The sequence below is a fragment of the Anguilla rostrata genome, chromosome 2 (assembly GCF_018555375.3).
Source record: "Anguilla rostrata isolate EN2019 chromosome 2, ASM1855537v3, whole genome shotgun sequence".
In the NCBI taxonomy this organism is placed as follows: Eukaryota; Metazoa; Chordata; class Actinopteri; order Anguilliformes; family Anguillidae; genus Anguilla; species Anguilla rostrata.
The window spans coordinates 70,584,065-70,607,305 of NC_057934.1; the positions used below are offsets into that span (position 1 = coordinate 70,584,065).

Consider the following 23,241-nt stretch of genomic DNA (forward strand, 5'->3'; position numbering starts at 1 on the left):
GATGCTGGCAGACCAGCCAGTAGCGAGTTGCAGTAGTCCAAGCGGACAGGACCATCGCTTGAACCAGGAGCTGGGTTGCGTAGGTGGTGAGGAAGGGGCGGATTCTCCGGATGTTGTACAGGAAGAACCTGCACGTTCGACTCACCGCCGTGATGTTCTGGGAGAGGGACAGTCTGTTGTCCATCACCACTCCAAGGTTTTTTGCGGTGGGTGATGATGACACCACAGTGTCCCCCAGGGAAATAGAAAAGTCGAGAAGGTTAGAGGATGGAGCAGGGATGAAGATCATCTCCGTCTTGCCTGGGTTCAGCTTAAGATGGTGGTTATCCATCCAGCTCTGGATGTCCCTCAGGCAAGCAGAGATGCGAGCAGAGACCCGAGTGTCAGAGGGCGGGAAGGAGAGAAAGAGTTGGGTGTCATCGGCATAACAATGATAACATAAAACATAAAAACTCCTATCATCTGTAGGCCTGGATGGGTGACCTTGCTCTTCTGAACCATGCATTAAATTAATATACACGGGCAGTCTATTTTACCATAGTTTAATACCTCAGGCAATAATCTGCTCTTTTTTTTTTTCTTTTTTTACCTCACTTGCTCTTAGTTTTGGCTGACAGTGAAACATGACCTCTGCTGACCCCATCTGGACACAGGTATGTACTGCATCAGCCAAATCAGGGCAGGGCAGGCTACATCAGGGCGTATCATACAGACATAGAGACTTAAACATTAAAACCAGGCGAGGCGAGTTGAATGTTAGCTGTGCAGTTTATTTATTTAATTAGTGGCCTCACATGGCTCTCATACCTTTTGTTTTTGCATTGTTGGAGGGTATAGTTACGTGGCAAATGCCATACATTAACACAGACAGTGGTGGAATGGTCATTGGCCACAGGTAGTTTCTCTCACCTGGAGGTCCAGGTACCACAAACATCTGACCACCAACTCATCCCCTACATCTGAGTGGTTACACACCTTTAATTCCCCTCAAGCTGATTCCCCAGGTTGTCATTACAAAAGAGAATTGAGCAATGAATTAAATGTCTGATAGGAATTGGACATTGAGGCAATAGAGCATGAGTTTGGGGCAGATGGGGTAACATGAACAAAGGGACAGAGTGTGGCACAGTGGGTAAGGAACTGCGCTTGTAACCGAAAGGTCGCAGGTTCGATTCCCGGGTAAGGACACTGCCGTTGTACCCTTGAGTAAGGTACTTAACCTTCATTGCTTCAGTATATATATCCAGCTGTATAAATGGATACAATGTAAAATGCTATGTAAAAAGTCGCTCTGGATAAGAGCGTCTGCTAAATGCCTGTAATGTAATGTAATTAATATCCCAATGTCTGGTAATGGTAGATGCTGGCAGGACTTGCATATTTTCACCACTAGATGTCAGTAAACTCACACTAAAATCCCAGTTCAGTGACCACATGGAAATGCCAGCAATAGGGACATTACCAGCCTTCTGTTCACAGTATTTCAGCAGGTCAAGAGAAATGATCAAATAACAGCTAGAAAATTCTCAACAGGCCAGAAGCGGTCAACTATCAGCTGCTTACAACTGGTGTACAGAAAGGCATCTCACGGTATGCAAAGCTATTTTGGGCATAATGTGGTGTAAGAGGGTAAATAATAATAATAATAATAATAATAATAAGTAAATAATAAGTAATCATCTAAACATGGAAAGCACCTAATCAATTTACTTCAAAACGAAGCAAACTGTTCATCTGAAGCAAATGTTCATTCAGGTTTGTAGGTTTTCACTGTGTGCATAAGCAGCTGCACTAGGCTGATCAGGAACATGCAGAATTCAAATTGGTACGGATTCCTGCTCATGTAGGAGTACTTGGCAATGAGCTGGCAGATAAATGAGCAAAAAAAGCTTTGAAATCAAGCGATATGCAGTTTCGGGTCAGTATTAGCTAATCAAAAGCCAAAGCGTCATTTTAAAAAGAGGTATCACCTTGTGTGGAACAGAGAAAGCAAGGGTTGGCATTTATTTGCGGACTAAAACTTGCTCACACAGGATTTAATAGCACACTGCATATTATTAAGAAGCACAAATCAATTAGGTGTGAATTTTTGTGGGGAAGAAGAGACTATTTTTCCACATCATTACTGATTATAGAAAATACAGGAGAGAAAGTGGAATTTTGGAAGTTTACAAGAGATAGTGGAGGAATGCAATGTTTACAAAATGTAGAGGAAATCTACAGGGATGGAGGAATCAATTTTTTTCTCCATACATTACATAAAAGCGATGTAATCTGTAAATCTCCTCAGTTGACACTCCAGGTCAGTGGATGGCGGTAATGCACCCTTTGCTGTTTTCAAACTGCCATTAAAATGAACAAAGATTAAGAAGAAGAAGAAGAAGAAGAAGAAGAACTGCAGAGTACAGAATTGGAAAACAAGGTGGAGCATGTGTAACATTCATTAAGGATACTTTAGCATATAGAAGAGTAAACATTCCAAATGAGTACGAGTGTATAGTGATAGAAATGTGTAGTCCCAGAGGAGATATCAAATTAGTCCATTTTTATAATCCTTGTAAGAAGCTGTCAATGCAAATATTTCATTTCGAGAACATATTGATAGAAGAGAAATATGGTGTGGAGATTTTAATTCTCACTATACTCTATGGGGCAGTGAACATACTGACACAAATGGAGAAGTAGTTGAAGAACTAATCGAGGAGAGATCACTTACTTGTCTCAATGATGAAAGAGGTACTAGGGTGGATGTTACAAGAAATTCAGTTTCATTTCTAGATCTTACCTTAGTCTCTGGGAATATGAGTAATTCATGTGAATGGAATGTAAAGAATGATTCTAACATACGGAATGATCACTTTCCGATATTATGCTCTATGAATTTTGATATGTATGTACAGGAAGGTAACATAATAGAAAGATGGTGTTTTCCTAAAGCTGACTGGGAAAAATTTAGAGAATGTATTGAATACACTGAAAGAATATATTAGTGCTGCATCAATATGCATTCCTAAGAGCACAGTGAATGGTAAAAGAAACTGGTTCCATGGTGCAATGATGAATGTAAAAATGCTATAAAAGAAAGAAATCATGCATTCAGAGTATTAAGAAATCATTTGAGTCAATATAATCTGATTGATTATCAAAGGAAGAGAGCTGTGGCACGAAAAATGATTAAGTCATCCGAGAAGAATGCATGGAGGCAATTCTGCTGCTCCATTAGCAGAAGAAAAGAATTGGGTGACATTTGGTCAATGATTAAAAAGATGAGTGGGGAAAAAAAAATCTGTTAAAATCCCAGTGTTGATAGATGGAGAATATCTGGCAATTACAAATAAGGAAAAGGCTGATCTATTGGGTAAGAAGTTTGCAAGTGTACATATTGGAAGTCATTTAGATGAGATACATAAACAACGAAAAGATGAAATTTTAAGAGCAAATGCTGATGTAACAAAGAAAAAGCATAGTGATGTATCATCACTTGACATGGGCTTTACATTACATGAGTTAAAAATGGCCTTGGAGGGAAGTGGATATACTGCTCCAGACAATTTTGTTTAGACAGTTACCAGATGAAGTCTTGAAAATTATAATGAACCTGTTTAGTAAGATATGGAGAGAAGGTGTAATGCCTTGCGGTTGGAAAGGGGCTTTGATTCTACCTTTTGGTAAGCCTGGCAAAGACCCAGCTAATGCAGGAAACTACAGGCCTATAGCGTTGACATCTCACTTGTGTAAATGGATGGAAACGATAATTGTTCGTAGTTTGCCATACTGTTTAGAACAAAGAGGATTTCTAAGCACATGTCAAAGTGGATTCTGTAAAGGTAGATCTATGCTAGATGTTTTACTGAAAGTAAGTAATGAGGCAGAAAAAGCTATTAGTATGTAAGAGGTCATGGCTATAGTGTATTGATATTGAGAAAGCTTATAATTCCATGTGGAGAGAAGGACTATTAATTAAAATGCATAAAATGGGTATTGGCGAAAGACTATACAACTGGGTTTTAGATTTCCTCTCTAGTCGGACATTCTGTGTTAAAGTTGGAGATGCTGTTTCAGATGATTTTGATATTTGTAAATGGTATTCCGCAAGGTAGTGCTATTAGCCCTATTCTGTTTAACATTATGATGAATTATATTTTTATGAATGTTGGTAGAGATATTGGGTCATTGCTTCATGCAGATGATGGGGCTATATGGAAAAGAGGGAAAAATATTAGGCATGTGACTAATAGCATTCAGAGTGCCACATTGAATGTTGAAAGATAGTCATATGACTGGGGATTTAAGATGTCAGTTGCAAAGTCATGCTACATGTTCTTCACCAGAAAGAGAAGGGTAGATAATATGCAACTTAAATTATATGGTAAATGTATGGAAAGGGTAACAGAGTTCAAATATCTAGGGTTATGGTTTGATTAATGGTAAATGGTGATGAGAAATGTATACAGAGAACTCATGTTAAACATATTGAAACAAAATGTAAAAGAGTACTGAATCTCATGAGATCCGTTTCTGGTTATGAATGGGGAGCAGATAAACAATCATTACTGGATAACTATATGGCTTTAATATGACCATGCATTGATTATGGGTGTATGGTGTATGGAGCAGGAGCCAAGAGTGATATGGAAAAATTAGAGTACAGTTCAGAGCTCTAAGCATCTATTGGTGCAATTAAAACAACAACTACTAATGCACTACTGGTGGAAGCTGAGGAATTATATTACCATTATATTTAAGACGTTCAAAGTTGTCATTGGCAAATTGGGTTAAGGTAAAGGGATCTGGAGAGGAACAACCTGTAAGTGACTGGGACAAACTATGTTTTGTTCTTTTAAAGTGTTGTTTTAATGTCATGTAAATGTAAAATGTAATTTCTTGTGTACTGAGGGGTGATGGCACGGAGTGTGGCACAGTGGGTAAGGAACTGCGCTTGTAACCGAAAGGTCGCAGGTTTGATTCCCGGGTAAGGACACTGCCGTTGTACCCTTCAGCAAGGTACTTAACCTGCATTGCTTCAGTATATATCCAGCTGTATAAATGGATACAATGTAAAGTGCTATGTAAAAAGTTGTGTAAGTCGCTCTGGATAAGAGCGTCTGCTAAATGCCTGTAATGTAATGATGATCTGTGATGATGAAATTGAAAGCTGTGCAATTTGTTTGACAGAACCAATGTGAAAACTGCCTAAAGGCCACCGTGCCTTCGCAGTGCTGACCCACAGACTGTGGAAAAGCCTCCCCAAATCTTTAGACTGGTGCAGTCAGTTTAAATTTCTAAAAAGCATCTAAAATCTTATTTGTGTTCCTGGGTGTTTGCCTAATTTGCATTTCCATTGTTTTTATGTCATTTGTTATGAATGGCTTTTTTCCCCCTCTATGCTGTACATTTTGATTGGCTGAAAGTATTAAATTGTTTACCAGGCAGTATTCTTCAGTTTTTATGCCCAAAGTCTGAAAATGGCCTCAGACCTCAAGAAAAGATAGAAACAAGCACGAATCCGCAATAGCTGCGACCGCACACGCGCATGCATCCATGTGTGCATGCATCCATGCACACACCCTCACACAAACACGTGACCTCTTCTTTGGCTCATGACAAATATTTCCACAAAATCTTGTGCAAATCTGTGAATCCATTCGGGAGTTATGCGCCTTTTTGTGATAGGCCACGCCCATCGCCACACCCCCTCTTGGTCAATCGGCCTGAAAGTTACTCAGCTCTACCTTCGGTCATGACCAACCTCCATGCCAAATTTCAGCCTCCTGGGGCGAAAACTGTGGCCGCTACGGGGTGGGACACTTTTGTGGACCAACCGACCAACCAACTGACCAGCCGACCGAATGACAGACAGAGCTATAGAGCTGCGGTCGCAGCTAAAAACAGTGGCACGACTTAATCTGTGACCCGTTTGCAGTTCAGCCTGATCTTTGCTTGTTTGCATTTTATAAGTGCCCAGATGTGTGTTAGGGAAAACTAAAATAGAACTGTAAAAACTGTCAAGTCAATGTGGAGATTGAGTTGTTTGCTGTTGCTTCTGGCTGAGGGACAGAGCCCTCTTAATACTACTACTACAACTACAACTACTACTACTACTACTGGCTTTAATCATTCTATGTTCTCTGTCCAATAAGATCCATAATTAAATAAAATCCAGAAGTCGGCAGAAACCTGGCAAATGATATTTAATATAGCCAAATGGAAAGATCTGCATGAGGGAAATAAAAACATTAGGCAGGATTACTTTATGGGAGAAACAAAATTGGAATGTGCTCAGTTTGAAAAAGACTTGGGAGTAATGGTTGATCAAAGCCTTTCAGGTTCTAGGCACTGTGCTGTAGCAATAAGAAAGGTCAATAGGATGCTGAGATATATAGCCAAAAGTATTGAGTATACATCCAAGATAGTTATCTTATACATTTGTTACACCACACTTGGAGTATTGTGCGCAGTTCCAGGGACCAAACTACAAGAAAGATATAGAGGCTCCGGAAAAGGTTCAAAGAAGAGCAACCAAATTGATTCCTGGTATGAAAGATGAAAGCTATGAGGAACGACTTAACAAGCTTAACCTCTTCAAGCTTAGTGAAAGGAGACTTAGGGGTGATTGGATTGAGGCTTTTAAATTCATAAAGGAGATCAACGGGGTGAACTACAAGAGATCGTCCAGGTTAGTAGAATGAGGGGGCATGCATGGAAACTAGCCAAAGGTAAATTCCATACAGATATTAGGAAGAATAATTTCACGCAGAGAGTGGTAAATGTGTGGCACAGCCTGCCAGTTCACACAGTGAGAGGCAGAAATTCTAAGGATTTTCAAGACCAGGCTTGATACAGTGTTAGACGCTATCTAGTCTGTAGGTAATCGGAGCACTAGGTACAATTTAGTCAGGAAAATGGGAAGTGTTCTCATCATTATGTTCTTTTAAAGCAAGGCTCCCTCTATTCCTAAGACACTTAACCTCCTCCTTTCCCTTCCCTACTGCAGTATTGAAATAAATGTTTAGGATCACTTTTTGCATCTTGAGCAATTTGCCTTTCAAAGAGCATTATTAAGAGCATTAAAGAGCTTATTTTTTTCTTTCTTTTTATTTTTTACAATATTCAGTCTTATTAGTCTCAGTACAGTCATCCCATATGGCTTTATTCATGTACAGTAACATACACCTACACTATATTATGGCCCTCTTCATGTTCCCCCATGAGCTTAATCTAGATATCCTCACTAGGCATGAGTTGGTCAATTTCTGGAATTCCAACACATTAAGACTTCCTCTTATATAGAGAGCTACAACACCATCTTTCACCATCTTTTTTCATCCCATACCCCTTCCCCAAGCCATGTCTTTGTAATTCCAACTGTCATAGTCCCCACCATTCACAATATTCTCAAGTTCCAAAAATGTAGTTTTTATATTTCTAGCATTGAAACAAACACAGATGATTATTTCTCCACTTCCTCTCCCGTTCCCTCAGTCACTGAAGATACTTCCTGGCAACTTGGCTCCAGACGCCCTCATGGAGAGTCCCACCCCTCATTGTGAACACCTGATTGACATCACTACTCAACCGTAACATATGAAGGGGAGGATACAGGTACAGATGGAGGGGACTGTGCGAACCGCGTGTGATCGGTGCAATTGGCCTGGGAAAGGTGTTCTGCAGAACCCATAGAGTGCATTTTATGTCGATTGTGACTGGCCAAGAAAGACAACAGTCGTTTTTTAGTTGAAGATTCAGTCTTTATTATTATTATTATTATTATTATTATTATTATTATTAATTTTTTGTTTAGTTCGGGCTGGCAAGCAGCTTAGCTGCCCGATTCAAGAGAGGGACCAAATTTACTGCTCAACATGCAGAAGAAAGGCTCAACTTTGAGCGACGTCATTTGTTTGCTTGTCTTTGTCCTCCGCTGGATTCTGAAAGCTTTATTTCAATAAGAGTCCCACAGTGTTCGTTGCTGGAGCCATTTCTTTTCAAATTTGTGCACCACTCACACCCACCCTCCCGACATATTGCTGGGTCACATATTGCTGGGTCACATAGTGCTGGGTCACATAGTGCTGGGTCACAATAGGAAAAGCCGTCAGCATACCGCCGCTACTGAAAAATGCTCCCATTTCATCAAATCATTGACGTTTCGACGCAAATGGGTCTTTCCCAAGTCCGTAATAAATAGGAAATCTGAACAATGAGGTGCATAAAGGTCATTTTAAATGAAAATCTTATTAGATAGGGGACATACGTTGTGTGTGAAATGTCCGTCGAAGAGGCAAAATCCACAGTGCAGTTTGTGTACAAAGTTGCAAAATAAAGAGCAAAGCAAAGGTCCTCAACTGATATCTCAGTTAAAGCACGCAGTCTGAAGCTTTAGCAGCTTTAGCTGACATTATAGCCTCTACATTGGCAATAAAAAAAACTGAAAATGCAAGTACTGTCAAGTATATTTTAAAAATAGTTGGCAATACACATTACCACATTCCTTTCTGCAGTACATCCAAACAGTTATCACATTATTTTTTCTTTTAAACAAATTACACTGGTGTAATTCCATCACAAAATATCACCCTTAAGAGCACAAGGAGTTACATTTTACATTTCTTCAAGAAAAAAATGTCACAAACACTTATGCTCTTTTTTCAGATGTCTGTCCAAAATATGATCAGCAAGGACTATCAGGAGAACTCTGCTACAAGAAACACTGCTAAATGTCTGGCTTACCACCTTTCATTCACTCCTTCAACTCAAATTCCACACCCATCTTAAAAAATAAGGGATGCTTGGTTGAATTGTCGGTTTATTCTTTTCAATTTGATGGCAATCAAGGAGACTTCCTACACAAATGACATAATTAAAGGATGCTTTCATTAAACACTTCCCACAACGAGTACATTTGTCAGACTCTTAACTTGTAGGAGTTGTCTTTTGGCCATGAAAAGGTTAAATGATGAATACGTTTAAAAGAGTTGTATAAATTTTCAGGTGGCTTTCATTTAAATGACTTTGGCCAAAAAGCACTTCCCATACTGAAAACATTTGTAAGGCTTTTTAGCTGTGTGAACACTCTGGTGGCATGTCAATTATATTTTCTATAAAAACACATCCCACACTGTAAACATGTAGGGGGCTACATCAGTGTGAAGCATCTTGTGTAAATTTAATCCACTCGTTTGGGACAAGCACTTTCCTTACAGAAAACATTTGTCAGGCTTTTTACCCAAGTGAATTCTCATAGGGCAAATTAAAAACTTGGGGGGAAAAAACACACCCCACAATAAATACATTTGTAGTATGAATGCGTATGAATTCTCTGGTGGATATTTAAATGAGATATTGTGGAAATGCACTTACCACACTAAGAGCATGTTTTGGGCTGTTCACTTGAATGAATTCTCAGGTGGCTACTTAAATTAGACATTTGAGCAAAGCACTTCCCACAATGAGTACATTTATAGGGCTTTTCACCTGTATGAATTCTCAGGTGTAGGTCTAAACTATATTTAGTATAAAAACATTTCTCACACTGTGTACACTTATGAGGCTTTTCACCTGTATGAATTTTTTTCTGGTGGATATTTAAAGGAGATACTGTGGAAAAGCACTTCCCACACTGTGCACACTTGAAAGGCTTTTCACCTGTATGAATTCTCAGGTGTGTTTGTAAAGAAGATTTTGCATTAAAACACTTCTCACACTGTATACACTTGTAAGGCTTTTCACCTGTATGGATTCTAAGATGTATATCTAAACTTGATTTTGTATAAAAACACTTCTCACATTGTACACACTTGTACAATTTTTCTCCTGTATGAACTTTCTGGTGGATATTTAAAGGAGATATTGTGGAGAAGCACTTCCCACACTGTGTACACCTGAAAGGCTTTTCACCTGTATGAATTCTCAGATGTGCATTTAAAGAAGATTTTGCAGTAAAACACTTCTCACACTGTGAACACTTATAAGGTTTTTCACCTGTATGAATTCTCATGTGTGTATTTAAGTGAAATGTTGTGGAAAAGCCCTTCCCACACTGAGTACATTTGTAGGGCTTTTCACCCGTGTGAATTCTATGGTGGATATTTAAATGAGATTTTTTGGCAAAGCATTTCCCACACTGAGAACATTTGTAGGGCTTTTCGCCTGTATGAATTCTCAGGTGTGTATTTAATGAAGATTTTGCATTAAAACACTTTTCACACTGCGTACACTTGTAAGGCTTTTCACCTGTATGTATTTTCAGGTGTGTATTTAAATGAAATATTGTGGAAAAGCCTTTCCCACACTGAGTACATGTGTAGGGCTTTTCACCTGTATGAATTCTCTGGTGGATATTTAAATGAGATTTCTTGGCAAAGCACTTCCCACACTCAGAACACTTGTAAGGCTTTTCACCCGTATGAATTCTCACATGTGTATTTAAAGAAGACTTTGCATTAAAGCACTTCTCACACTGTGTACACTTATAGGGCTTTTCACCTGTATGAATTCTCAGGTGTGTACTGAAATCAGATTTTGTTCGAAAACACTTCTCACACTGTGTACACTTGTATGGCTTTTCACCTGTTTGCATTTCACCTTCATTTGTAGGAACTGTCTTTTTTTGAAAGAAATTCAAAAGGCTTGCATTGTTACTTGAATTGATTCTGTGTTCAATTATCATATTGTTTCTCTGATTATTGACATGTTCGTTGCTACTATTTGTACTTTTCTGGACAATTCTGGTTACATTATTTTCGTCACAGTGATGATTTAAGTCCCCATATTGGGTCAGCAGGTCATGAGTTTCTTCATTTTTACAGTTTGGACTTGGCTCTCCTCCACATTGCCATTGCCGATCAGTCCAGTTAGTGTGACCAACACCAGCTCCATTCATCACAGTATTCATCAGATCACTCACTAAACTTTCACTGGATTCGCACTTCAATTGATCAGATTTCATATCAACAAACCTAATGTTCAAGTCACTGATGTGTTCAGCCTCCAGGTATCCTTCATCATCAGTCTCGGTTTTGATTTGGTCAGGATGCAGATAGGTTACATATCCCAGCTCTGTATGGTCGAGGCTCTCTGTCTTAATAAGATCCCCAGAGTGGGTGGAGCCCAGATCAGTTTCTGTTTTAATCAGTGGTGTGTGTGTGTGATGTACATCACTGACCCCGCTGTGTGCTGTAACACACTCTGGCTCCAGTGTGTTGAGTCCTGGTGCAGCACACTGGTCCACTCCACTGAGCTCTTCTTCTTTCTGTCTGATCCTGTGCTGCTCAGTGAGCTCTGGTAGTGTTGTCTCAGTGTCCTGTCTCAGACAGACTCCTGCCTGCATCATACTGCTGCTCAAAAGTGTGCAGAAGTGCAGCTCCTGGAGGGAAACAGGGAAAGGGATTAAGCCTTAATCAAACAGGTCCTACTGCAGCAGCTGACACATTCTTTACACTCTGATGTCCTGCAGATGCCTGACTGACCACAGGGGGGACCCTTGTGCCATCAGGCAGGGGTCAATTTGAAGTCCATTTTAACAACATTGGCTTAATTTCAAATGACTGTTAATTTCAAACTCCAAATAAAATAGAGAAAACCAGAAAACACCAGACCTTGTACAATGGCAATGCAGCTCAAAAAAATAAATAAATGTTGTCCACTAACAAATACTATGGGCCTGACTTACTGAAATTGACTCGAAGAAGATGACAGCAACATTACAAATAACAAAGGCTGAATTGTCGGAATGTACAGGAGCATTATCAAATGTTAATCTGCCATTAACTTCAGCAAAACACATGAAATGACTTGACATATTTGAACTTGCCACGTTCATAAGAAGTGCAATTCAAAGACAAACAATGACCGGCACCCAATCACAATTCCAGAAGGTTTCCTGTTCCAAAATTAGATTAAAATGTTTTCCAAGACAGCGAACAACCCTTAGGGTGCAAAGGGCTACCATTATTTCTACTACATTCACATTACCCTGGTCTAGCAAAGATAGTGATATCACAGTCCTAGCTTGCTATAAATATGTAGTGCTATGTAAATAACTTGGTTATACAGGGCTAACTTGAATGAAGCTACTACCCTAGCTAATATTAGCAAACTCACACCCATGCAAACATATAACCATAGAGGTGTACAGCAGGGCTGTGTCTGTTTTTGTTTTCATGCCAACTTCTGGTCTTCATTAGATATCCAGATATCCCATTTGACATTTAGCTGAATTTCTTGACAAGCTCTTGAATGACATCCAAAGGCCGTTCTGGTGTCCCTGTATGAAACGTTTTACTGTGGTCCAATCTACAGTTCAAGTGAACCAGTGTTTGTGTTTACGGCCAGTCAGCTCATTTAGCCCGGGTAATTGGTGGAACAAAACCTATACACACACCGGCCCTCCAGGATCGGAATTTCCCACCCCTGCCTCTGCAGCAGCTGAACCGTCTCTCTCAAAATGGCTAGTTCACGAAAATGAGCTGAAGTTGCTGAAAAAGTGTCTGATGCAAGAGCCGCGACCAGGAATGAAAAAACAGAATTGAAGATCACGTTTGTCCGTGTAAAGTGAAGTGCCCATAACATAGTTTAATTTCCCGTAGTACTAATGACAGTAGAGGGATGGCGAACTGGAAGTGGAGGTAGCTTTTAGGTTTGCTTATTTTAAAATAATCTTCGGGTGAGAATGGTTACACAAGCACTCATGAGCATTTCAATGTTATGCCAATAATCTAGCTAATGCTGCAATCGCAAAAATTGTTTTCTTGTTTTATCAATGGTTTATTTTACTAGCATTGTAGCTGCAGCGCTTGTCATTAGCATGTCAGATAGCGAATGCATCCAGCTAAGCTTCATAATATGTAATTATTTTCCAAAAGTAACATTACTTCGCTTCAATGGTACTTGGACATATGTCAATGTAGGCTATATAATCTGTAGCTATATATAGGTGAACGATGGCTTTATATTTGGTATTCGTTTTCTGTCGTCATTATATTAAGTTATATATGTTATGTTATAATTCAAAACCTGCGGAACAAAAACTAAGGGCTGTAAAAGAATCAAGATTACGATAAGAATAAAAATCTTACCCCGATTCGTTAATGACTCAACTGCTTCTAGTCAGTCGTTTCACTTGATGTAAGTTACACAGTAATGCGGCTCATTCTCGGTGGCGAATGATCCCATTTGTCATAAAGCTGTGTTTACCTGTAAGTATGACCAAAATCAGCCGTGCATGAGCAGTGTGAATCTAGAAGTGCACTGTGGCCGGAATGAGCCACAATGACTTCCAGTGAGGACGAGAGCATAAAATTCACAATAAAAGTTTTAACTGACTTTGGTTGTAGTATTGAACGCAATAAATGCCATCTGCGTATATAATACTGTTGGTTTTAAACATGATCACATTTCAACCACGTTTCTTTTTGCCATATTTGACTATAGATTGTGAGCTGTTAGATAAGGGTTTTCACCTAAATTAATTCTTAAATGGCTACCTAAATGAGATATTTGGAAAAAGCGTTTTTCCCATAATGAGTACATTTGTAGGGCCTCTTACCTCAATGAATTCTTAGGTGTGCATTTAAATCAGGTTTTGAAGCAAAATGTTTCTCACACGCAGTACATCTGTATGGCTTTTCACCTGTATGAATTTCACCTTCATGTCCATGCATAGTCTTCTTTTGATGGAAATTCAAAAGACCTAGGCTTTAATTTGAATGAATTGTCATGGATAGAATCATCTCATTTGTTCTGACAATGTGTATGTTTGTTGCTACTCTTTGTACTTTTCTAGACAATTCTAGTCTGATTATTCTCATTGTTTATGTTACAGTGATGATTCAAGTTTCCACAATTGGTAAGCAGATCAGGAATTTTTTTTTTTTTTTTTTTTTTACAGCTGGAATTCGGCTGGGTTTGGGATGCACTGACTTCCAGAACAAATCACCTCAATCAATGCTAGCATTTATTTTATATACAATTTTGTTACCTACTGCCGTCTTTAAAGAAGATGTTATCTCTGCAGGAATGTTTCACGTAACACCCGATTCTACCCATCATTGTCTTGATTGAAGACCACGATCACTAATCAGGTGTCATAATGCTGGGCTAAAACAAAAACTTGCACTCACACCAGCCCTTCTGGATAAGACTGGACACCCCTGATCTACGGCTTAAGATGCTACGTGAATTAGATGAGTTTCAGGCAAGACAATGGCCATAGAAATTATGGTTAGGGCTTAACGATCTACATCCATCCTTATTTGCAATATGAGGCATCGCAAATTTTCCTCAAAAAGTAGACAAGAAGAACCAATGTCACTCCACTTTCAAAAGCAATATCAAAAAATAACACACGTGTGATCCGAGATGTAGACATCCTCTGCACATAAGGAATTGACATTTAGGCCAAGTGAAAAAAAAAAAAAAAATTTAGAGGGCAAACACATCTTGGATTTGGTTAAAAGACGCTGGTATTTAAAAACTGTGCAGCAAAGCCAACAGAGGGACAATTAACAAGCATATTAAAATCAGCTACAATTAATACTCTGTCCACTTTAAGTATCACAGAGAATAAAAACCCAGCATAAGTATATTACACTTTTTGGGCCAGGAAAACATCTTGGCTCCTTTACCAGTATGCGTCGGGTCACTGTCCTGCTGTAAGGTAAAGCGTTTACCAATGAGTTTTGGGGCATTTGGTTGGATCGGAGCAGATGTTTCTGTACACTTCAGAATTCATTTTGCTGCTGCCATCAGCAGCCACATCATCAAGACAAGAGAGCCAGTTCCAGTGGCAGCCATACAAGCCATAACACTCTCTCCAGCATGCTTCACAGAAGGGGTGGGGGTGCTTTGGATTATGAGCAGTCCCTTTCTTTCTCCACACTTTCCTCTTTCCACCTCTTTGGTACAGGGTACTACGTGTCTCATCTCTCCATGAGATTTTGTTCCAGAACTCTAGTTTTGTTTTAATGTTCTTTTGAGCAAACTGTAACCTGGCCGTGCTCTTGCTTCCTGACAATGTATCAAACAGTGGACTTTGACACACCCAAAGTTTTGGCTGATCAACTCATTCAGATTGTCAGCCTTACGATGGCCCACATTACTGCCATTGACACTTACTTGGTTCTCATGTTGAGAGACTACGGCAACAGACTCCAAATGCCAATGGCACACCTAGAATAAACTCGACCTTTTTAAAAAAAAAAAAAAATCTTTTTTGTGCATGATCTAATGATTTAGACACAGCTCGTCAAGAAACAGCTCAGCAGCTAATAGCCAAATTAACTTTGCTTCCCTAAAATGGAGAAAATGTGTATGAAAAGATCTGGTATTTCAAAATGCATCTCCCAATATGGATACAATTACCCTCAAACTAAAGTTGACTATCTGCACTTTCAAGGTCCAAGGTTATCTTTATTGTCCCACTAGGGGAAATTCGTTTTGCAGCCAGGGTTCACATAAAGACAGAATACAAAAGGACAACATCACGACAACACCAACACAATTAAATCACTGAGCTAGTGCAGGGAAATGGAAATTCATACCAAGTACAAATGTGCAAGGGTAGTGCAAGTAATGCGGCCAGCGTGATATTTGCCATTAAGCACATCAACAGCACTTGGGATGAAGGAGACATGGAACAGTTCAGTCCTCCAAACAGGTGCCCTGTAACGACAGCCTGAGGTCAGAAACTCAAACTCCCTCTGGAGTGGAGGGTCCTGGCAGACCAGTATAGCATTAGCCCTCCTAAGGACCTGCCTGTTCTAAATGTCCAAAAGCCTGGCCTGACTTCCCCCCTGAGATCCTACTGGCCACCTTAACGAGACCTCGAAGTCTGTTCCTATTGGACACATCTAGGTTTCCAAACCAAGCAGTAATACAAAAGGTTAAAACAGATTAAATAAAACTTCTGTCATCAGCTCAGTACAAACGTTAAAAGAGTTACATTTTCTCAAGAAAAAAAGTCTTTGCTCGACCTTTTTAGAGGTAGTGTCAACATGGGATTCAAAGCACACATTGTTATCAAGAACAATACCCAAATATTTCTAGCTATCCACTAGGTCAATGTCAACACCTTTTAAAACGGTTTGCAGTTGACTTGGTGGTGACTTTCTGAAATCAATGTTCATGTCTTTCGTTTTTGACACATTTAGATGGAGGAAAGATGGACTGCATTTATATAGCGCTTTTATCCAAAGTGCTTTACAATTGATGCCTCTCATTCGCCAGAGCAGTTAAGGGTTAGGTGTCTTGCTCAAGGACACTTCGACACGCCCAGGGCGGGGTTTGAACCGGCAACCCTCCGACTGCCAGACAATCGATCTTACCTCCTGAGCTATGTCGCCCCTATAAGAAAGGAAAGACTCATCACACCAAGCCACAAAGTCATCCACCACCGGCCCATGATCCTATTCCTCCCCTTCAAGAAGGCTAACAATAACGGAATCATCAGCAAACTTCAAGTGTCTGTTTTATACGTGCTGCGACACTCATCAGTGTACATGATGTAAAGAAGGGGGGAGAGACAGCAACCTTGAGGGGAACCGGTGGATGAGTAGAGCTGGTTGGAAAGAGCACCGTTAACTCTCACACACTGACCTATCAGTTACAAAGCCCTTTATCCAAACAATCAGGTTAAGATCAAGTTTAAAATGGTATTGAATGCCGAAGAGAAATCAATAAATAAGAGTCTGGCATGAGTCTTGGGGCCCTCCAAATGCTGGTACAGAACCAGCCTCATATTAATTGTTTAACCTCATATTCATTGTTTTCTTTCAAATCCAACATACAAGAGTACATAGCCAAAACAACAAAAATTGTCACTGTCCCAAAACTTTGTATTGTACCTTGATCAGAGAATGCACAGTCAGTCAATGAGGCCAAATCCACACACAGTGCAATTCAGACACAACTTTGAAAAATAAAGAGCTAAACAAAGATTTTCAACTGCTACCACAGGGAGTGTCTGAAGTCTAATGATCCTCATAGCTGACATACATTTTAAAGCCTCTACATTGGCAGTTCAAGGAAAGGGTCAGTACTGCGAAGTTAATTATCAGAATACAAGTCTGCTATACACATTACCACGTTGCCTTCTACAACATGTCCACTTTGCGCATGGTTTATTTCAAACAAATTACACTGGTGTCAATGTAATCATCACAAAATATCACCCTTCAGTCTATAAGGAATTGCATTTTACATTTACAGGGAATTAAAATTACATTAATTTTTTTTTTTAAAGCACTCACAACACTTGCTGAAAAAGGGAAAATGGAATCCCAGTGTGTCGCAGTCATTGTGCTGTGATTTCAGATGTCCGTCCAAATTATGACCGGCAAGGAATATCACAAGAAAAACATGAAATTGCACAATTACAAAAATTACAAACAATGCAAAATGGTTGTCACCATATTTTATTCATCATTCAACAAGTAAATATACACAAAATAAGAATTTTTAAAGCACTGTCTTTAAAAAAAATGTGATGACTGAGTCATCAGGTTGTTCTAAATTTGCTGGATATCTGGAACGCTTCCTGTACAAATTGCATCATATAAAGGACGCTATCATGAAACGCTTCCCACAATGAGTACGGCTGACAGGGTCTTCACCTGAAGGAGTTGTCTTTTGGTCATGAAAATTAGATTTTTTTTTTTTTTTTTTTTTTTTTAAACACTGAGTACATTTGAAAGACTTCTCACCTGCAATACAGTGGAACAGGTACAGTGGATCTATATTTTTGTTCTTTAAGGAACCCTTTTCAAAAATTTACACAAAGTAGAATAATGGTCAATTTGGGCCATAATAAGTAGGTTTTACAAACAAAAAAGGCACAAATGAATTATATATGACTGGCTAGGAATGCAATTTTATGTACCTAGAGGGCACCACCCTTGTTTCAGACAATTTTTCATAACTTTTTTTCTGAGAATATGTATCAAGTTTAGATGGCAGTCATTTAAATGACTTACTCAAAAAGCACTTGGAAAAAACACTTCCCACACAAAACATCTGTTGGGCTTTTCACACGTTAATATTAGTTACCTTTTGTATAAAACACTTCCCACACTGTACATGTGTAGGGTTTTTCACCACCATGAAGCATCTACTGTAAATTCTTTAGAAAATACACCATCCCACACTAAGTACTCATGCAGGGCTTTTCACCAGTATGAATGCTCTGGTAGCAATTTAAATGGAATATTGTGGAAAAACATTTCCCACGCAGACAATCATGTTAGGGCTTTGCACCAGTATGATTCTTCTGATGGGTCTTTAAATTAGATATTTGGGAAAAGTACATCCCACAGTGAATACATTCGTAAGGCTTTTCACCTGTATGAATTCTCATGTGCGTTTTTAAATCAAATTTTTCATTAAAACACTTCCCGCACTGAGAACATTTGTAGGGCTTAACCCCTATATGAATTCTCAGGTGTCTACTTAAAGAAGATTTTGCAGTAAAACACTTCGGACACTGTGTACACTTGTACAGATTTTCACCTGAATGAATTTTCAAGTGTATTTTTAAACCAAATTTACTGCTAAAACGCTTCTCACAATGTGTACACCGGTTTAGCTTTTGACCTGTATGAATTCTGAGGTGGTCATTTAAATACGATTTGGTCTTAAAACACTTCTCACAGTTTGGACACTTGTAGGGTTTTTCATCTGTATGAATTCTCTGGTGGCAATTTAAATTAGCAATTCGGGGAAAACACTTGCCACACTGAATACATTTGTATGGCTTTTCACCTGTATGAATTCTCAGGTGGTCATTTAAATACCATTTGGTCTTAAAACACTTCTCACAGTATGGACACTTGTAGGGTTTTTCATCTGTATGACTTCTCTGGTGGCAATTTAAATTAGCAATTCGGGGAAAACACTTGCCACACTGAATACATTTGTATGGCATTTCACCTGTATGAATTCTCAGGTGATCATTTAAATACCATTTGGTCTTAAAACACTTCGCACATTTTGGACACTTGTAGGGTTTTTCATCTGTATGACTTCTCTGGTGGCAATTTAAATTAGCAATTCGGGGAAAACATTTGCCACACTGAATACATTTGTATGGCTTTTCACCTGTATGAATTTTCAGGTGCTCATTTAAATACCATTTGGTCTTAAAACACTTCTCACAGTATGGACACTTGTAGGGTTTTTCATCTGTATGAATTCTCTGGTGGCAATTTAAATTAGCAACTCGGGAAAAACACTTGCCACACTGAATACATTTGTATGGCTTTTCACCTGTATGAATTCTCAGGTGTGCCTTCAAAGAAGATTTTGAAGTAAAACACTTCTCACAATGTGTACAACGGTTTAGCTTTTGACCTGTATGAATTTTCAAGTGCTTATTTAAATCATATTTTTCACGAAAACACTTCCCGCACTGAGAACATTTGTAGGGCTTAACCCCTATATGAATTCTCAGGTGTCTACTTAAAGAAGATTTTGCAATAAAACACTTCTGACACTGTGTACACTTGTACAGATTTTCACCTGAATGAATTCTCAAGTGTATTTTTAAACCAAATTTAGTATTAAAACACTTCTCACAATGTGTACACCGGTATAGCTTTTGACCTGTATGAATTCTCAGGTGCTGAATTAAATACCATTTGGTCTTAAAACACTTATCACAGTATGGACACTTGTAGGGTTTTTCACCTGTATGATTTTTCTGGTGGCAATTTAAATTAGAAATTTGGGAAAAACACTTGCCACACTGAATACATTTGTATGGCTTTTCACCTGTATGAATTCTCAGGTGTGCCTTCAAAGAAGATTTTGAAGTAAAACACTTCTCACAATGTGTACACCGGTTTAGCTTTTGACCTGTATGAATTCTCAGGTGTTGATTTAAACCCCACTTGGCCTTAAAACACTTCTCACAGTATGGACACTTGTAGGGCTTTTCACCTGCATTAATTCTATTTTTTTGAAAAAAATTCAAAAGACCTGGCATTTTCCTAGAATTAACCACCATGGGTTCTATCATCACACTCATTCTCTGACAGGGTACATATATGCTGCTACCGTCTGAACATTTCTGGACAATCCAAATCTGATTATTTTCACTGTTTGCGTCACAGTGATGATTTAAGTCCCCATATTGGATCAGCAGATCATGAATTTCTTCTTTTTTACAGTTTGGATTTGGCTCTCCTGTATATTGCAGTGGTTTGGGCTCGTCTTCATGATCAAGACCAGCGCTGTTCATCACAGTATTCATGAGATCACTCACTAAACTTTCACTTGATTCACACTTCATTTTATCAGATTTCATATTAATATCCTGCAAGTCACTGATGTGTTCTGTCTTAAGGTATCCTCCATCATCAGTCTCTGTTTTGATTTGGTCAGGCTGCAGATGGGCTACACATCCCAGCTCTTTATCATCTATGTTCACAGTCTCAAAAAGATCTCCAGTGTGGGTGGAGCCCAGATCAGTTTCTGTTTTAATCAGTGATGTGTGTGTGTGGTGTACATCACTGACCCCGCTGTGTGCTGTAACACACTCTGGCTCCAGTGTGTTGAGTCCTGGTGCAGCACACTCTGTCTCTGACTCTGCCATGTGGACAGACTCCAGTCCACTGAGTTCCTCTTCTTTCTGTCTGGTCCTGTGCTGGTCAGTGAGCTCTGGTAGTGTTGTCTCAGTGTCCTGTCTCAGACAGACTCCTGCCTGCATCATACTGCTGCTCAAAGGTGTGCAGAAGTGCCGCTCCTGGAGGGAAACAGGGGAAGGGATTTAGCCTTAATCAAACAGGTCCTACTGCAGCAGCTGGCACCAGGGACCCTTAAATTATAGCATTTCGCGAGTTGGTATTGTAAAAGACAGTTAACCCGTGTTCATATAAATCCCTTGCCAGCTGCCTATGTGAGTATTGCTAGCTACTAAACCCATGGTAATGAGGAGCAAATGCTATATTACAAGATAAGTTACACGGGGCTTTCCGTTTCCCACTGTTTCTGTGAGTCCCAGACATAGACCGTATAAAAACAGGTCCCAAACGGCAGCGAGTTCGCGGTAGTTGGGGTTTACGGCCTGTAGCTAGATAACTGCTGAGGCGATTCGCCGCCCAATAACTACTTTCTTAGTAAACTCGCGCTGAAGTTTAGCATACTTACCCTATGCAGTAGTTCTCTTGAACTTCCCATTTCGACAGTTTCTTCATTTGGCGCCCATATTGTCGGAAAAGCACCCGCCTTCAACTTAAGTCGGCTTACCAGCCCGGCTTTCCACTGACCATAGTTGCAGTAGTCCTCCGCCTTGAAATGAGCACTGCACACCACGGTGTGCATCGACCCACCTTTCCAGTTCACCCTTTTCATCTTTACAAAATCTTCCCATTTCTTGGCCAAAATGACATCTTTTGGCCATTTGTGTACAGATGCGTCAGTGTGAGAAGAGTTTTTGCATCCTAATACCACACATGTGTGAACCATTTTACCTATCGTTACCGTCTTCTTCTTCTCCTCCTTCTCCTCCTTCTCCTCCTCCTCCTCTGCTGCTTCTTCTTCTTCTTGTAGGATTTCCGTCAGTTTTGACGCTTCGAGGCTTATTAGTGCCCTCCACTGGTCTATTAGTCAAACTCATAATTTTTAAAATAATACAAATAAAGTGAAGTAACAAATGAAAATAATAAATAAATAAATAACAATTTACTCAATAGATCCTCAACCTAAATCCGTGAAAATAATCCAGTAGGTAACAAAAATGCCACTGCTTTCTTTTAAATTAGTTCCCGATTCTTTATATCTTTATTCTTATTTTTATAATATTTATTCTTTATTTATTCTTTATACCAAGCAAAGTTTTAAAATAAAAAGAAGAAACTCCTAATTCTGAGGAATCTTTGAATAATACCCTCCTCTCTTTCGTATATTTCTTACATGTTATAATAACATGCTGAACTGTCTCAGGCAGTTGCAGTAGTTGAGCAGTTCGCGGTTTACTTTAATTTGTGGGGAATAATCCAGAGATTGTAAAAAAAAAAAAAAAAATCACAGTTGAAATGTTGCCCCATCCCTGCACTTCTCGGTAAATTGTATTCGTCCTAATACTGTAGCTTATTCTTCTGCCTAGTTTGGCTTTGCAGACGTTAGACCAGGATAGTGTTCATTGTTCTCGGCTAGAAATAGCTGTACAAACTAAGTAATTGTACCTTACTGAACCCGTGTTCAGCAGTTGTCTACGATCATGAAAATGCACTTTTGTACGTCGCTTTGGATAAAAGCGTCTGCCAAATGAATGTAATGTAATGTAATGACCAGAGACTGTAAAAAATAATGACTTGCTGAAACTGAACCAGAGACTGTAAAAAATATGGACAAAGCTACTGTGACGTCACCCATTGCCTCTCCGTGGGTCTGTAAAACACGTTTTGAAGCTCAATGGCGGGCGCGGCCATGTTCTCGATTTGGAGCCAAAACCATAGAGTTAAGCGGTCTTGTGATTTTTACAATGTGATTGACAGTCCGGTGCGGAAAAGCCCATCAACCTGAACGAACGATTGCAGAACGAACTTGAGGCTAGCTGACTGTCTGCCGTTATGTTTTAAAATATATGATCAAATGTTTACGGAGTTTAATTTCCATCCGTGACTGTACTGTGTCATGTAATCACGTTGTATGTATGACATTAATAATACAATTATGTTCAGTTATCTTCAATTTATGTTTCTCGGCAAAACGAATATGCTTAGCTAGCATATCAGCTTGCCAGTGAGCTAGGTAAGCTATCCGTGGTTAGCTCACGCATTAAGCAATATGAACTACAGGGGAGGAACATCGACTGCACTGATGGTCAATCAATCAGATATGTGTAGACTACTGGTGATTTGACTAGGCTAATTTTCATATAACTGTCTGGTAGACCTGCTGTTAACCAAGCAAGTTATCGTCGTAGGGTTTCGCCACAGTCAGTTAATGAGCCATTAACTGCTACTACTCCTTCGCCGTTTGTGGTGTTTACTTGCTGGGTGACGCTAGCTGACCGATCGTTCGCAAGTCACTTTTTACCGAATAAAAATCAACACTGTCAGCGGTGATTAACAAATCTACCAAGTATTTTAATAACTGATTTACAGGCGTGTAAATGTGACAACGCACTTTGAAGAGCAAGTTTTCCACCTGTTGCATAAAGACAAAAATAATGTACATTGAATTTCTAATTATTATTATTTTCTTGCTAGCTTCTAGCTTTGTCACATTCGTGCAGCATAGCCCAGG

At 39.3% G+C, this 23,241-nt stretch overlaps 1 protein-coding gene across 1 annotated transcript; it reads right to left on the reverse strand.

The window, feature by feature from the left end:
* Positions 1-8,948: 8,948 nt before the first annotated feature.
* On the reverse strand, positions 8,949-21,549 carry LOC135249293 (zinc finger protein 721-like). The gene is made up of 3 exons (XM_064324797.1): positions 21,139-21,549; positions 18,334-20,734; positions 8,949-10,569 (listed from the first exon to the last, which is right to left on the reverse strand). Exons 1-3 carry the CDS (start codon positions 21,454-21,456, stop codon positions 9,365-9,367), a joined length of 3,924 nt encoding a protein of 1,307 aa, XP_064180867.1. The 5' UTR covers positions 21,457-21,549; the 3' UTR covers positions 8,949-9,364.
* Positions 21,550-23,241: the final 1,692 nt, after the last annotated feature.